The sequence below is a fragment of the Pipistrellus kuhlii genome, unplaced genomic scaffold, assembly GCF_014108245.1.
Source record: "Pipistrellus kuhlii isolate mPipKuh1 unplaced genomic scaffold, mPipKuh1.p scaffold_m20_p_2, whole genome shotgun sequence".
Classification (NCBI taxonomy): Eukaryota; Metazoa; Chordata; class Mammalia; order Chiroptera; family Vespertilionidae; genus Pipistrellus; species Pipistrellus kuhlii.
In genome coordinates, this window is record NW_023425515.1 from 5,494,043 (window position 1) to 5,507,483 (window position 13,441).

The window sequence follows — 13,441 nt, forward strand, 5'->3', positions numbered from 1 at the left end:
TGGCTGTCCTGCATGGAGGGCCCCTTCCTCACTCCAAACACTTCCCAACAGCCAGACCGCCTGGCGGAGGCTGCAGCGAACAGTCGCCATTACCAAGGACAGCTTCCTTCCGCCCTCCAGGGAAGAGCGCCTGCTGGGACAGGCCCTGGAGGCCGCTGGGCTGTCAGAGCTGGGCAGGACGAAGCCATAGGGGCCACATCACAGGCCAGGTCACCCACAGGGCCCTGCCCTGGGGGAGCCTTGCCTGGGCGCCCCGATGGCCCAGTCCCTCGGCACCCACTGCCCCTCCTGGGCCTTGGCCGGGCCACGACGTGCCACCTCACACCAGCAAAGCTGCCTGCTGGTCCCCGGGATCTGATGCCAGGAGGGTAACCACATTGGCCAGTGTGCTGGGCCATGGAGACCATGTGCCAGGTCCTCGGGGGACTCAGCCCTGGGCCCTGAGATCCCCTTCTGCCATCTTCCCAAGTGTCTCCCACCCCCCGACGTGGGACTTCTCACTGCTCTTTCCACCGGGATGCGGACCCAGGACAATGTGGCTGCCTCTGCAGGCTTGAGGCGTACGTTCTGTTGCTCCAATAGTGGAGTTTTCTCTCAGGAGCTAGGCACCATGGACAGGAGGCAGGCGCCCTCCGCACACAACTCACCCAGTCCCGCTGGCACACCCCTGCCACCGCACTGCACACCCACAACCAAGCACCCTTTTCCCTTAGAAAGGGGTGATCACGCCCACACTGCTTCGTACAGCTCTCAGCCTGAGGATTCTCCTGCGTGGAAAAGACACCATGTCTAGGATTCCACTTTCTATCTAGAGTAGGGGTGTCGAACTCAATCAGAGAAGGGGCCAAAATCTAAAATCCAGCCTAAATCGCGGGCCGAATGGTTTACTGAACAGTCATAAACTGTCATTGTGATGGAAACGCAGCGGAGTGCAGTGATGACAGCACGGTGCGGGCCACATTGCAAAGCCTGGCGGGACGGATTTGGCCCACGGGCCTTGTGTTTGACACATGTGATCTAGAGCATTGATTTTATTAACATGCGAGTGTACAAATGGAATAGAATAAATATATCATCACTTCAGCCTGCACAGCTGACACCAGGGGCCCTGCATGTTCACAGACTTCCAAAGCCTGGGAAGGAGACGGAGGACGAAGGCCGTGGGCCTCGGCCCCGTGTCCTGGCTGCCGGCTCAGCAGCAGGGCCATGTGCCCACGCTCCTGCCATGGCCGTTCGCCCAGGTGTCCCTGAAGTCAGGGTTCCCAGCTAGGAAGGGAACAGGGCCCCCTGGCAGTGCTCCACAGCCGACCCCCATGCCGGGGGCACCCCCAGCCCCACCTCCCTGAGGAGCTCCGAGGCCTCAGAAACGGCCCCTGGAAGAGGACGGCGAGGACAGCTGGCCTGCTAGGCCCCTCCGGCCACACAGGTCGGGGTGCTGAGTGACAACCACAGATGCAGAGGCAGCAGCTGGGCGTGGGGTGAGGATGTTTGTGTACAGGCCAAGTCGCTGAAGATCTGGGTGCAACTTCCAGCACCGACTGGGAGGAGCAACCAGTCACAGCCCCTCCCACCGCTCTGCAGGCAGCCGTCCACCTCCCTCTACCGCACAGGTTTTGCTCAGGACCAAGGGCGGAACTAAGACTGTGCTTTAGGGTAACAGTGAGTTACCCACAGACTCAAATCACACCGAGCCCCAGGGCCCGGCCAGCTCTACGGCCCCCAAGATGGGAGCTGCTTGCCCGTGTGCCTGCTGACTCCCTGGGGAAGCCTGCCCACAGGCGGCCGAGGAAAGCACACCGTGGGCCCTGCTGTGGCTTCAGATCCTGAAGAATAGACCGCCGGAGCCCCCAGCGGCAGTGCCTGTGCACAGGCAGCGAAAGCTAGAAGAGACACAGGAACGGGACAGCTCAGGCGCGGCACAGCTTCCGCTGTCCTCACGTGGCCATGGCTGTGCATGCCTGTGGCCTCCTCTGGGCCTGAGACCCCAAGACATGACGTTTGTCCGTCTAGCCAAGGGCAGGAGCAACACCACAGCGACATGTGACATCAGGGGACGCCCCGAGTCCACCGCGGGTACAATGGGTGCCGGGCACGCGCCTCCGAGTGCCAGCTCAGTACACGACCCTCCAGTGCGTGGGCTGCTCGCACGATTTCTCCGAGTCCCCACAGAATCGGTTGTATGTAGTATTGGGGTCCAACCCCAGGATCTCTCTCTCCTCATGAATCCGAAACGAGAACGTGGAGACAGAAGTGCCGATGAAGAACCTGCAACCGAAGAACAGGGGTCACTAGAGTTGTGCCCGGAACTCACCAGTCGCAAGCCCAACTCCCCCGTCACCTGCCCAGCTGAGGCCCCAGGACCCCGAGGCCATCACACAGCCAGGGCGGTGGGGAGCCATCGCCTGCAGCCGCCAGCCCCCAGGCACGGTCGCACAAGAGCTCTGCCCTGCAAACGCCCGCCAGTTTGGGTCTAAGGGAGGCCGGCCTCGCAGCACTAACCTACAATCTCCACAGAACTCGGGGCCGAGGGGACAGAGCTGTCAGGCTCTCACTCAGAACCCAGGGTGGCGGCCAAGCTGCAGGCTGTCTGTCTCTCAGACCCAGCCCACCTCCATCTCCACCTGGGGCTGAGCCTGCTCCCCAAGCCCCTGCTCAGCGGAGGAGAAGGGCCCTCACCGAGGGAGCGCCCGGCACACACAGGGACAGGCGCACATGCTGACCCACCAAAACCAAACACGTGCCTCCCCCAGGAGTGGGAGAATCCTGGCACAGGAGGGAATAAGCCCCTCCACTGTTCTTTTCCATTTTACTCCAAATGTGCTTCCTGGCCACATTTGGAGTAAAATGGAAAAGAGACACAGCCAGGGCGGTGGGGAGCCATCGGGCGCAGAGTCCTTCGAGGCATCCACAGGGAGCCCAGGACCCACCTGCGCGGGCTGCCTCCCACAGGACAGTCCCAGGCGGGGGCTGCTCCTGGCAGGCAGGCAGGCAGGCAGGTCTGGATGAAGCTGGGCCCTCACTGGCCACACTCACCCTTCGGCAGCTAGAGGGGAGGGCGGGGGAGCCATCACCCAGCACAGCACGGGCCCGAAGGAGACCAATGCCCGCAGCAGCCCAGGGGTGCTCGGTAGGCAGCGGGTTCACGGGGGCGGGGCTGGGCAGTGGCCCACGGCACGCAGACTGTCTTTGGACGGTGACCTGGGACTCCCGCACCTGGCATGTGCGCAGATCCACTGGTCGATGATGGCCACGCCTCCGTCTTTGAAGAGCTCCAGCTCCTCCCACGTGGGCTCGAACCGCACCAGCTCGGGTAACAGCTCCTTCAGCTCCTCACATTCTGCCAATTGAAAGGAGCCGCCGTTGAGCGGGGATCTGAGCTGCCACTGGGGTCTGCCCACCGGGACTGCACGCACACTCCGTGGCTCGCAGAGGGGCCAAGGGGACAAAACCACAGAACGCAGGCCGCCCTCCCAGCAGCACAGCCCAGGGTCAGGACGCACTCGGGTCTGCCCAGACACGACGGGGGCGAGAGGACGACAGAGCCAGGGCTGCCCACCCGTCCTCACGGCGTCTGTGGCCACAAACACTCTGTCCAGCCCGTGGATCCGCATGAGGCTGCGTATCTTCCTCACGGCTCTTTCCAGGCTGGGCACGTCCTCCCGGTGGCCCCAGGTGAAATCCTTCCTCCTCAGGTGCACGGCGAGGTAGGGCCCCCCCAGGGAGGAGCCCAGCTGCACCTGCAGAGGCGGCACTGCTGGGGCGGGCCTGGGGGCTGGGCCAGCATCCAGGCGCTGCCACTCAGGAGAGGCGGCGGGGACGGCGGCCCACACCCAGCATCCTGCACCGTGTGCCTGTGAGGGACTCTCAGGCGGACAGGATGTTTCCTAAGGCCGTGGAGTGACTAATTACCGAACCCTCTGATCTCAGTGCAGAAAAAGAAAAGTAAATGAAACATACCAATTAATTGAAAATAAAAACCTTGAGCCCTGCTCGTGTGGCTCAACAGTTGAGTGTTGACCTGTGAACCCAGAGGCCACTGGTTGCTTCCCCGTCAGGGCACAAGCCCGGGTTGTGGGCTTGACCCCCAGTAGGGGGTGTGCAGGAGGCAGGAGGCAGCCGGCCGCAGATGGATGTTTCTATTTCTCTATCCTTCTCTCTTCCTCTCTCTCTAAAAATCAATAAGACATTTTTAAAAATTAAAAAAATAAAAGCCTTCCACTTACCAGTGTATTTTTCCAGTAAAGACTACCCACATATCTAGGCCATTTCTCTAAGAGAGCCACATGTCCCGTAAGAGAGTAAGCAGGTGAATGGTGTTCCTGTCTATGAAATAGTTTGCTCTTAACAACCATGGGGAAAGGTCAAACAACTACATTATACTGAAAATGCTTAAAAACTATGTCAATGTGAAAACGCAACATAATATTTCTTAAAATTAAGTTACAGGAAAACCCAACCTCCCAGAAAAGAAAATGTGAGACGGGATAATGCTGGCCCAAAAGCGTCAGTGGTGCTTGTGTGGGTGGACTGATTGCGCTATTTTTCCTTTATGGCTCTCGTATTACAAAGAAACCACTGAACGTACGTAACTGGTCATCGTTTCCTGTCTGCTCACGTATCTGTGACCTGATTTCACTCTAACAACGACGGTCTGGGCTGCCGGAGCCTGCAGTAATTTCCGTCCACTTCACTGAAGAGAAACTGTCCCAGCCATTTCCCTAGGTTTTCACCAGGACCGAGTGCGCGCGCATGTGTGTAGGGGGGGCGTGCACACAGGGGCGTCCTGATGTGTGTGTGTGTGTGTGTGTGTGTGTGTGTGTGGAGGGCGTGCACACAGGGTTGCCCTGGTGTGTGTGTGTGTGTGTGTGTGTGTGTGTGTGTGTATGTGTGTGTAGGGAGGGCGTGCACACAGGGGCGTCCAGATGACCAGCACCCACGATCATTACAGTAATGAGCGAGGACTGCACTAAGGGGGTGACACTGAAGGTGACAATCGTGTCACCCCCTGCTGTAAATTAAGGGGTTTGCCATCAGACATCTCAAGAGATGACTTACATCTTCTCTCATTAGAGAGAGAGAAACTACCTTCATCTTGGTCCAGTCCTCCTCGTCGGGGATCCGGTCGGCCTTGTTGCTGGAATTGAGGTATTTAATTCTGAAATCATCGCCCACAGCACGCAGGTGCTTGGCAAACACCATGCTCCGCCGAGTCTGGGGGTGCAGACAGGACAGCTGAGTGCTCCGCCCATCAGCCCCCAGGTGGGTGCCCAGCTCAGCCCCTGCCACGACCCACCCTCACCCCGGCCACACGGTCTCAGATGTTAAAAAACAACATGAATTAAAACGACAGGGAACAGGTAGCAAGGCCCGCAGGCAGCACTCACGTCCCAGTACTCCTTTCCCCCGTAGTGATTGTGAAGGAGGTTCTCCGCTCTGTCCAGCATCACGGACCTATTTTAAACATCAGGAAGGAACGCCTAACTTTAAAAACTGTAAAAACGTTTACCACACGCGCTCCCCAGGGCAGCCTCCGAGCGGGCCGCGGCCGGGAGGCACAGGCACTGGGGCACCCGGGGCAGGTACTGCGCTCCTCCCACACCACGGTCTGAGGGTCCATTTCCGGGCGGTTCTAGGAGTGAATTAGTTCTGGCTAACGCACCGGGTTACCAAGCCCATGTGACTGACAATGCAAGAATGGAGTGGCCAGCGTGGGAACCCCGCCACGCGGTTCAAAAGAGCGGTGGCTCCGAGGAGCGCCCCGCGGGGACAGACTGCACCGTGCAGAGCCTAGGGTGTGGGTGCGCGAGCCAGCTCTGGGGCCCTTCCCTGGCCTCTCCCCAGCGACACACGCCTCCTCCCGGATCCCATGGCTGTCCTGCCTTGCTGAGGAGCAAGTGTGGGGGGAGGGGCAAGATCTAACTTTCCAGCAACCCCACACAGGCCACAGCCAGAAGGCATTCTGATGCCCTAGGACAGTGCACATACACATTCACGCGTGCGCACACACATGCACATGCATCATTCATGTGCGCTCATACACGTGCACATACATTCACACACATGTGCACACATGCACGTTCACACGTGAACACACACACACACACACACACACACACACACACGCTCATTCACTGACCCTTGCTGAGTGGATGGTGCAGGCACCTACCGTGCTGTCGTGTTTCTCAAAAGCACAGGTGCAATGATAGAAGCCGATCCTTGAACAGACAGACAGGAAACTTTTAACCCCCTTGTTTCTTCATAACCCCAAAACCATCCCCTGGAAAAGAAGAGCCACAGGACCCCTCGGTCAGTCTGTTTCCCACAGGCAGTAAGTACATCTGGGTGCACGCCCGCTCCTGGACCTCGTACACCCAGGCACTCGCAGTGAGAGCTCACTGGCCAGGTTAGTGAGAATTCTGGAGAAACCCTCCGTTTCTCTGACTTGTGAGAACTGGAGCTCTTTCCAGGAATCGGGGCCCACTGGCCGGGAGAGCAGGCCCGCAGGAGGGAACCTGGTGGAACTGAGGTGTTTACTTCTGGACTCATAATGACTGCCTGGGCCGGGTGCCCGCACGGCGGTCCGTCCCTACAACACTCTCCGAGCTTCCGTGTCGCTCAGGCTGGGCCCGGCCTGGGGGTCGAGCGCTCTAAGGTGCCGGCCCTCCCACAGGTCTTCCGATGGCCCCTTAGGATTGGGGTGACAAGACCCTTCCCAGGACCTGGTTCAAAGGCCATCCACACCGGTACCCAGGTGACCTGAGGCGCCGTGGACGGGGACCAGTAGGCTGGTGCACACGGCGAGTGTGGCCACGTGGCCCGCGTGCGCTCCGAAGCTGGGTGACCTCAGCCCCACGGGCAGGGCGGCTCGCCCTTCGTACCTGAAGTACTCGTGCTGGTCCTGCGAGTACAGTGGCGTGTCCAGGCAGGGCCGCTCGTCCACCTTCTCCTCCCAGGTGCCCTCCTTCCATCCTTCCGCGTAACCTTGCAGGACATAGATCTGCTCGATGAAGGGCCCGCCGTTCTCTGGAAGAGACAAGAACTGACAGTAAATTGCCGCCGCCGCCGAAACGCGTCATGTGGCCCGGAGCGGGCCGCCTCCGACAGAGGATTATCCCTCAGGACCCCTTCCTCCCGGGGACCGAAGGCAGCTTCAGTGAGGCTTTGCCAAACAAGTGACATTGGGGCAGAGTTCCCGGAGGGGTGCGTGGGTTGGCTTGGGGGTGGTTGAGCTGTCCAGGCCTGTCACCCTGGCCTCTTACAGCACCTGGGCTTGCCTCCACCCTCTTCTCTTTGTCCCTATATACCCTCCGGTCCCCCTCTGAGGAAGGGCTGGCCTCATGCCAGCCACAGGCCCCGTCCTCCTCTCCGGGGCTCTCCCGGGGACTGGCCTCCCCACTGTGCCTCCCAGGGGCCTCCGAATAGCCATCCCCATCTGGACCATCGCCCGGGGCTTGCTCATGCCCCGTGAGGCCATTCAAACTACATCCCTCAGACGCCTTTCAGGGTCTTGGCCACCCGCCCCTCCAACACTGTGGATCCTGCCAGCATTCCTTTTCTCCTTGCACGTTTCACCATCTCAAACAATGCAGGCTTCAATGGCTTACTTATATTCTTTCTTAAAGATCCTCACCTGAGGATATGTCTTTATTCATTTTAGAAAGAGGGAGAGGGGAACGAGGGAGGGGGTATGGAGGGAATCAATGTGAGAAACACCAAATGGGGACAACCTAGGTATGTGCCTGGACCAGGAATTGAACCCACAACCTTTTGATGCACAGGATAATGTTCCGACCACCAAGCCACCTGGTCCAGGCAGCGTCATTATATTCTTTATTTTCTGCTCCTCGTTCCCCACAGGAGCCCCAGAAGAGCGGGGGCCTGGGTCCCCACCCACACCTAGGATGTGCCTGCCACATCTGTGGCGGTCAGAGATTTGTTCGAAGATGGAATGAATGAGCCAGGGACAAGAGGGCCACAGCAAGTGACATCCCGGCGTCTTGTCCACGGTGTCTCCTGGGGCACTGTCATCTGCAGGGTGGGGCCCCAGGGCCTGAGCTCCAGGCCCCTCTCACAGTGAGGGGCCGTGTTGCGATCTGAGAGGCTGGTATTGGCCAGGTGCTCCGCTGCACACCCCCACAACTCCATCCTGGGATGGCCCCGTGTCTGCCCCTTCTGTGGGGGAGGAGACAGCTGAGCAGTCAGCTTGTCGGGTAGGATGGAAGCAAAGCCGTTCTGCCTGCCTGGGGCACTCCCTCTTCCCTCCCCCTGGTGGCTCCAGGTCCAGGGATGGGGCCTGGACAGCAGCAGGAAGGGCTCCTGGCTCCTGTCCCCACACACCTGCAGATTCGTCACTAAACGCCATGCAAATGGCTGAGGCCCAGACCCGCCCCCGGGCCCATCTGTCAGGAAACCCACGCCCACCCTGCAGGAAGGTACAGGCAGGTTCTCCGGGAAGCTCCGTCACCCGGTTCAGAACCAGGTGAGGCCAAGTCGGACTAAGCACCCTGCTACACCTCCCGTCCTGGGCTGGGGGAGAGAGAGAAAGCTCCAAGAATGCTTTGCACAGTCTCAGAGTTTGCCTCTTCTGAGAAGACACTATGTCGTTCCAGGCCTGCAGCGTTCATAGACCTTGAAAAATGAAGATGTGCAAGCCATCACCCTCAGTGTGAGCCCCGAGTCTAAGCTGCCAGATCCCTGCAGAGTCGGAAATCAAGCAGCGTCCCAGAGTAACTGTTACAAGTATCAGCAGCTTGCAGACCGTGACTCATCATTCATGCTACAGTGTGTCAGTGGCTGACAGAATGTGACTGGCTCCCCCAGGCCTCTAGGGAAGCAGAAAAGACAGATCACCGATTTGTTAGGCTTAGGTCTTCTAAACAAAGCAATAGTAAGTGCTAAATACCTTTACTCTAAGAAAATCTTCAAGCGGGACTAAATAAAGGACGCCTGGTCACGAGTTTCACCAGCACTGCGGTGGACAGCGCAAGGTCAGCGCCACACGCGCACACACACACACACACACGTGGTGTTTTGGTAAAGTGGCCTCTTCCGCCCGGAGCTGCGAGGAGCTAGGACAGCCGCGGCCTCCGTGGCAGCGGCTTTCTAACTGCACTTCCCTGACGCCCAGGCTGTCAGAGGTGAGGACAGAGCTCATAAGACTTCAGATCTACTTCCCTAGAAAAATTAAGGCAAAACCAAGGTCACTGGTACGTGTAACGGAAGGACACAGAGCTAAGGCTGCGTACAACAGCAGGCCCGACGAGACAGCCCTCGGGCCTGGCCTGCCGTCCACACCGGGACCACCGCCTCACCTCCGATGAAGTCCTCGTACTCCATGACGGGGATGTTCTTATTGAGACTGTCAAGATCAAAGAAGTCGGACCAGGGAATCCGGACCTGGTGAATGTCGGGGCTCTGCCAGTGGTAGAGGCGGCCCCAAGGGGGCAGCACCAACACCCACTCCTCATGCTTCATCAGGATCTTCAGGAGGGAGGCCATGCGGATGTAGACATCCCTGCGGAGGTTGAAGCCCTCCGGGGGGTTGACGTCGTACAGAAGATACCTGGGGGACGGACGGACGGACAGGACAGCGGTGCTTCAGGGTGGAGGTCTCTGGACGGAAAACCCCGAGGCGCCAGAGGTCCACAGGAGGTCATCCACCCTGGGGCTCTCAGTAACTTCTAGTCTTCGAGGTGGAGGCAGCTGCCCACCCGTTTCCATCTGACCGAAGACGTACAGAGCCCACAGGTAGGAGCGACTGGCGATAACTGACACCTAAGCATGGCGGCCTCGGTGACCAGATCCCGAGAAGCAGTCCTCCTGTGGTTTTCAAACTTTTTAGCCTACAGCCCACTTTACACTCTTCATTACCGAGGACCCCAAAAGGCTGTTGTTTACGTGGGTTGGATCGATAAATAACTCCTGCATTAAAAGTTAATGTTAAGAACGTTAAAAAGCACGTGTTGAGAACGTTAAAAAGCACGCGTTGATTCACTTCAAAGTAACACACCCATTACATAGTAACCCTTTTCAATAAAAAGTATATTTTTTCAAAACAAAAATAACTGGTGAGAAGAGTGGCAATGTTGGTGAATGTTTCCATCTGGCGAGAGCTGGATTCTCTTCTCTGCTGCTGCATTCCACGTGCTGTGACATCACAGGTGGTGGTGGGGGGGGGGGAAGACACGACGACGACACACTAAACCGGGAAAGGAGAGACAAACACCCGCAGAGCTGGGGTGTGTGCATGTGCGTGTGTGTGTGTGTGTGTGTGTGTGTGTGTGTGTTGGGGGGGGTCCTCTTCAGAGAGGGGAGCAGACCTTGTTCCCAGGGGAGCCCACTGCTCCCGCTGCTCAGCTGTCCCTAGGTTGCAGACACATTCACATTTACATGGGTCAACTGCGTGGGAGCAAGAGAGGGGAAAGGGGCAAAGACCACCAGTCTGGTATTACTGCGGAAATGGAATGTCCAGGGGTTCCTGGACACACGTTGAGAACCGCTGCCCGGTCCAAAGCAACCCCATCTGCTACAAAGACCCAGGCCGGGGTCCTGGGCATCTATGGCAACAGGTACTCATCCTCATCCTTCCTCCCCCAACGCCCCCCCCCCCCATGGCCCTTACTCCAGATGGACTGTGCGCAATCCAGGGGGTGGCCCATCTGCCCTCTCTGCACCTCCCACCCGGCACAGGTCTATTTTGTACGAAGATGACCTGCGCTGACCCTTCTTTTTCAGGCCTGAGACGTGAACATCTGGACGGAGACTGAGGACCCCGTGCACATACACAAAGCTGCGCTTTCTAAGAACCATGCCATCCAAACCTCCGATTCTGGGGCTCCAGGAAACTCGGAGGGGAGCCTGCATCATCTCACAGGGTCCCGCGCCCACCCGCCCTCCGCGCTGACCCACAGGCAGCCCCCCAGGTGTCTCCGGGGCCGCACCCGCCTCGGGCCGCCCTGGCTCGCGTCCCCTCCCCGGCCCGGTCCTGCAAGCCCATCAGACCCACCTCTCCCCCACCCCCCCACCCCCCACCAGGGAACCACGCGGACAGCTCAGCCCCGCGTTTACCGTCTGAAGGTCGCCCTGTCCGACAGGAGGTTGGCCGGCGACCGGTTGAGCCAAAAATTCTCGTCCAAGGCCCAGGCGAACTGGCAGCTCGCTGCCCCGAGCAGCACGCAGACGACGCCCAGCGCCGCCATGGCCTCAGACGGCACACACTTCCGGCCGCCAAGTCCCGCCCAGGAAGCGCCCGCCCGCCAGTCCCCGCGGGGCGCCTCGCCGGTAACCACGGCAACGCCGCGCGCCCCGCTCCGCCCCGCACGTGCGCGATGCGTCCTCGAAAGTCCGGAAGTCTCCAGGGTCCCACGCGCTGGGCAGCCGAGTCCCGCGGCCGAGTTCCGGGCCTTGGGCGGGGGGACAGCGGGGTCAGCGCGGGAAATCGGGGACAGCGCGGGGCGGAGTTGGGGGGGGGGGGGGGCCCGCGCTGGCTGCGGGGATCGCGACCTCCGCTCGGCGCCCTCGCTGGCCCGGGAGGCGGAGCGTGGGCAGCGCTCAGGCCTCGCAGGCAGGTGCCCGGCCTTGCTCCACTCCCCGGGCCCCGCATGGTGACTTCCCCTAGAGGCGAGGAGCCTTCTGCGGCCCTTCCACCCGTTTCTTCCGGGAGCACCTCGCGGAGAAAGGCGCAGGGGTTCCACGCCGCCGGGTAACCCCCACCCCCAGTGCGTCCGCCAGGGAGGGCTGCCGGGGGGTGGGGGGTGGGGGTGGCGGGGGGAACCCCCTTCTCCTCTCTCCTCTCTGCCTCCGCTAATAGGCCCCTGGAGTGTGGTCCTTACCAGAGGAGAGGTCTCACGCGCCTTTCATTAAGGAAAAAAAAAGAGAGAGAGAAAAGAAATTTTGATACAAATAAATGGAAATAGCTTCCTCCTTCTGCACCACAGAATAGGCCCCTGGAGTGTGATCCTTACCAGAGAAGAGGTCTCACGCGCCTTTCATTAAGAGAAAAAAGAAAAAAAGAAATCTTGATACAAATAACTGGAAATAGCTTCCTCCTGCACTGGGGTCTGATGGTTAAGGTTAACGGTGTTGCAGAAACGCCTGTTCTCCAGCGACTTGAGCTGCAGCCACTTGGCCACCAGAGGGCAGAAGAGCCCTTCCCAAGGCCCTGGGCTGGGGAAGAAGGAGGAGCCTCCAGGCTGGCCCAGGGAGCTGGGGGTCTCAGACCTGGGCCTGTGTCTTTCCTGCCCTGGGAGCTGGGTCTGCTTCTCCCCAGTCTGGCCCAGTTCCCCCAAAGAGGAGCAGCCATCTGGCCTGGGGTCCAGGCAGGTGTGGTCTGTGAGTTGTCAGGCCACACCTGTGAAAGCCGTGATGGGCTCTGGGGTCTCAGAAGTTCCCTTGCTGAGCACCCAGACCCCAACCTTGGGGTGGGAGAGTCACAGGAAAAACTGAGCCCAGGAGTCTGAAGAGAGACAGATTCTTCTGGAAGCTGAGATTCCACAGTAGGGACAGCTGTGTCTGAAGCAGAGTACAGGAAAGGAGGGTAGGACAAACACCTGCAGAGCTGGTGTGTGTGTGTGTGTGTTGGGGCGGGGGGGGGCACTGCTCCGGCTGCTCAGCTGTCCCTAGGTTGCAGCCACATTCACAAACACCTTCCAGTCGACCTGGAGGTGGCCCTATGGGTGGGGCAGAGAAGGAGCGGGAAAAGGCATCCTTAGGGAGACCTGATCTGCAATCACAAAGCTGGAGGTAGGGATCGGGGTTGTGGTGGGACAGAGTGGAGGATGGGCTGAGAATCTGAGATCCAGGGAAAATGTCAGAGTACATACTTTGTTTCATTAATCAGGCTGTTTGTTTATGTTTGGAGAGCTGGTTTCAAGGACTCGGCTCAGCCCTCTCAGATAGCATCAACAGAACCACAAACAGATGAAGGGGGGTGGTGTCCCTCCTTGGAACGAAGTGCAGGGACCTCTGCTGATTCAAAAGGAGACCTTTAATCAGGTATCGACTCCACACGACCCTTGTCCTCTGTGCTCTGGGGCTCTGTATCTGGCCAGGAATGCAAATTCTTCCAGAGGAGTCCCCAAAACTGCAGAGGATGGGCCTCTGGGGGGTGGGCAGGAGGATAGTTTAGATCCAGCCCATGAGAACCCAGAAAGGGGTGGAGGGCCCTTTATCCAGATTCTCCACAGCCAAATACATTGTAGCTGAGTTGCAACTCCCCCAGCAGGCGTGCGGGGAACTCTGTCCTCAGTCTGAGTAGGGAGCAGCCTGCCTGACTCCGGGGCTGGGAGAGAAGCTGCCGCAGGTGGAAGGGCCAGTGTGAGCACCCCCACTGTGTGTGGTGGGTGGAATGTGTTCTTTTTCAAATGCACAGCCAGTTGTCACATCATCATTTATTGAAAAGGGTATTCTTTTTTCACATAAATTCCCTGAAATACAGGGTGTC

The 13,441-nt window shown here is 59.1% G+C and overlaps 1 protein-coding gene across 3 annotated transcripts; it reads right to left on the reverse strand.

The window, feature by feature from the left end:
• Positions 1 to 1,016: 1,016 nt before the first annotated feature.
• On the reverse strand, positions 1,017 to 11,635 carry POFUT2 (protein O-fucosyltransferase 2). 3 transcript variants are annotated; one of them, XM_036446217.2, is made up of 9 exons: positions 11,068 to 11,239; positions 9,312 to 9,562; positions 6,879 to 7,023; positions 6,167 to 6,277; positions 5,385 to 5,451; positions 5,086 to 5,211; positions 3,557 to 3,737; positions 3,214 to 3,337; positions 1,017 to 2,265 (listed from the first exon to the last, which is right to left on the reverse strand). In XM_036446217.2, exons 1-9 carry the CDS (start codon positions 11,196 to 11,198, stop codon positions 2,112 to 2,114), a joined length of 1,290 nt encoding a protein of 429 aa, XP_036302110.1. In that variant the 5' UTR covers positions 11,199 to 11,239; the 3' UTR covers positions 1,017 to 2,111. The 3 variants fall into 3 exon arrangements, with proteins under 3 accessions (XP_036302110.1, XP_045441256.1, XP_036302111.1); XM_045585300.1 differs by lacking the exon at positions 9,312 to 9,562 and having other exon boundaries at positions 11,068 to 11,635; XM_036446218.2 differs by lacking the exon at positions 6,879 to 7,023 and having other exon boundaries at positions 6,167 to 6,215.
• Positions 11,636 to 13,441: the final 1,806 nt, after the last annotated feature.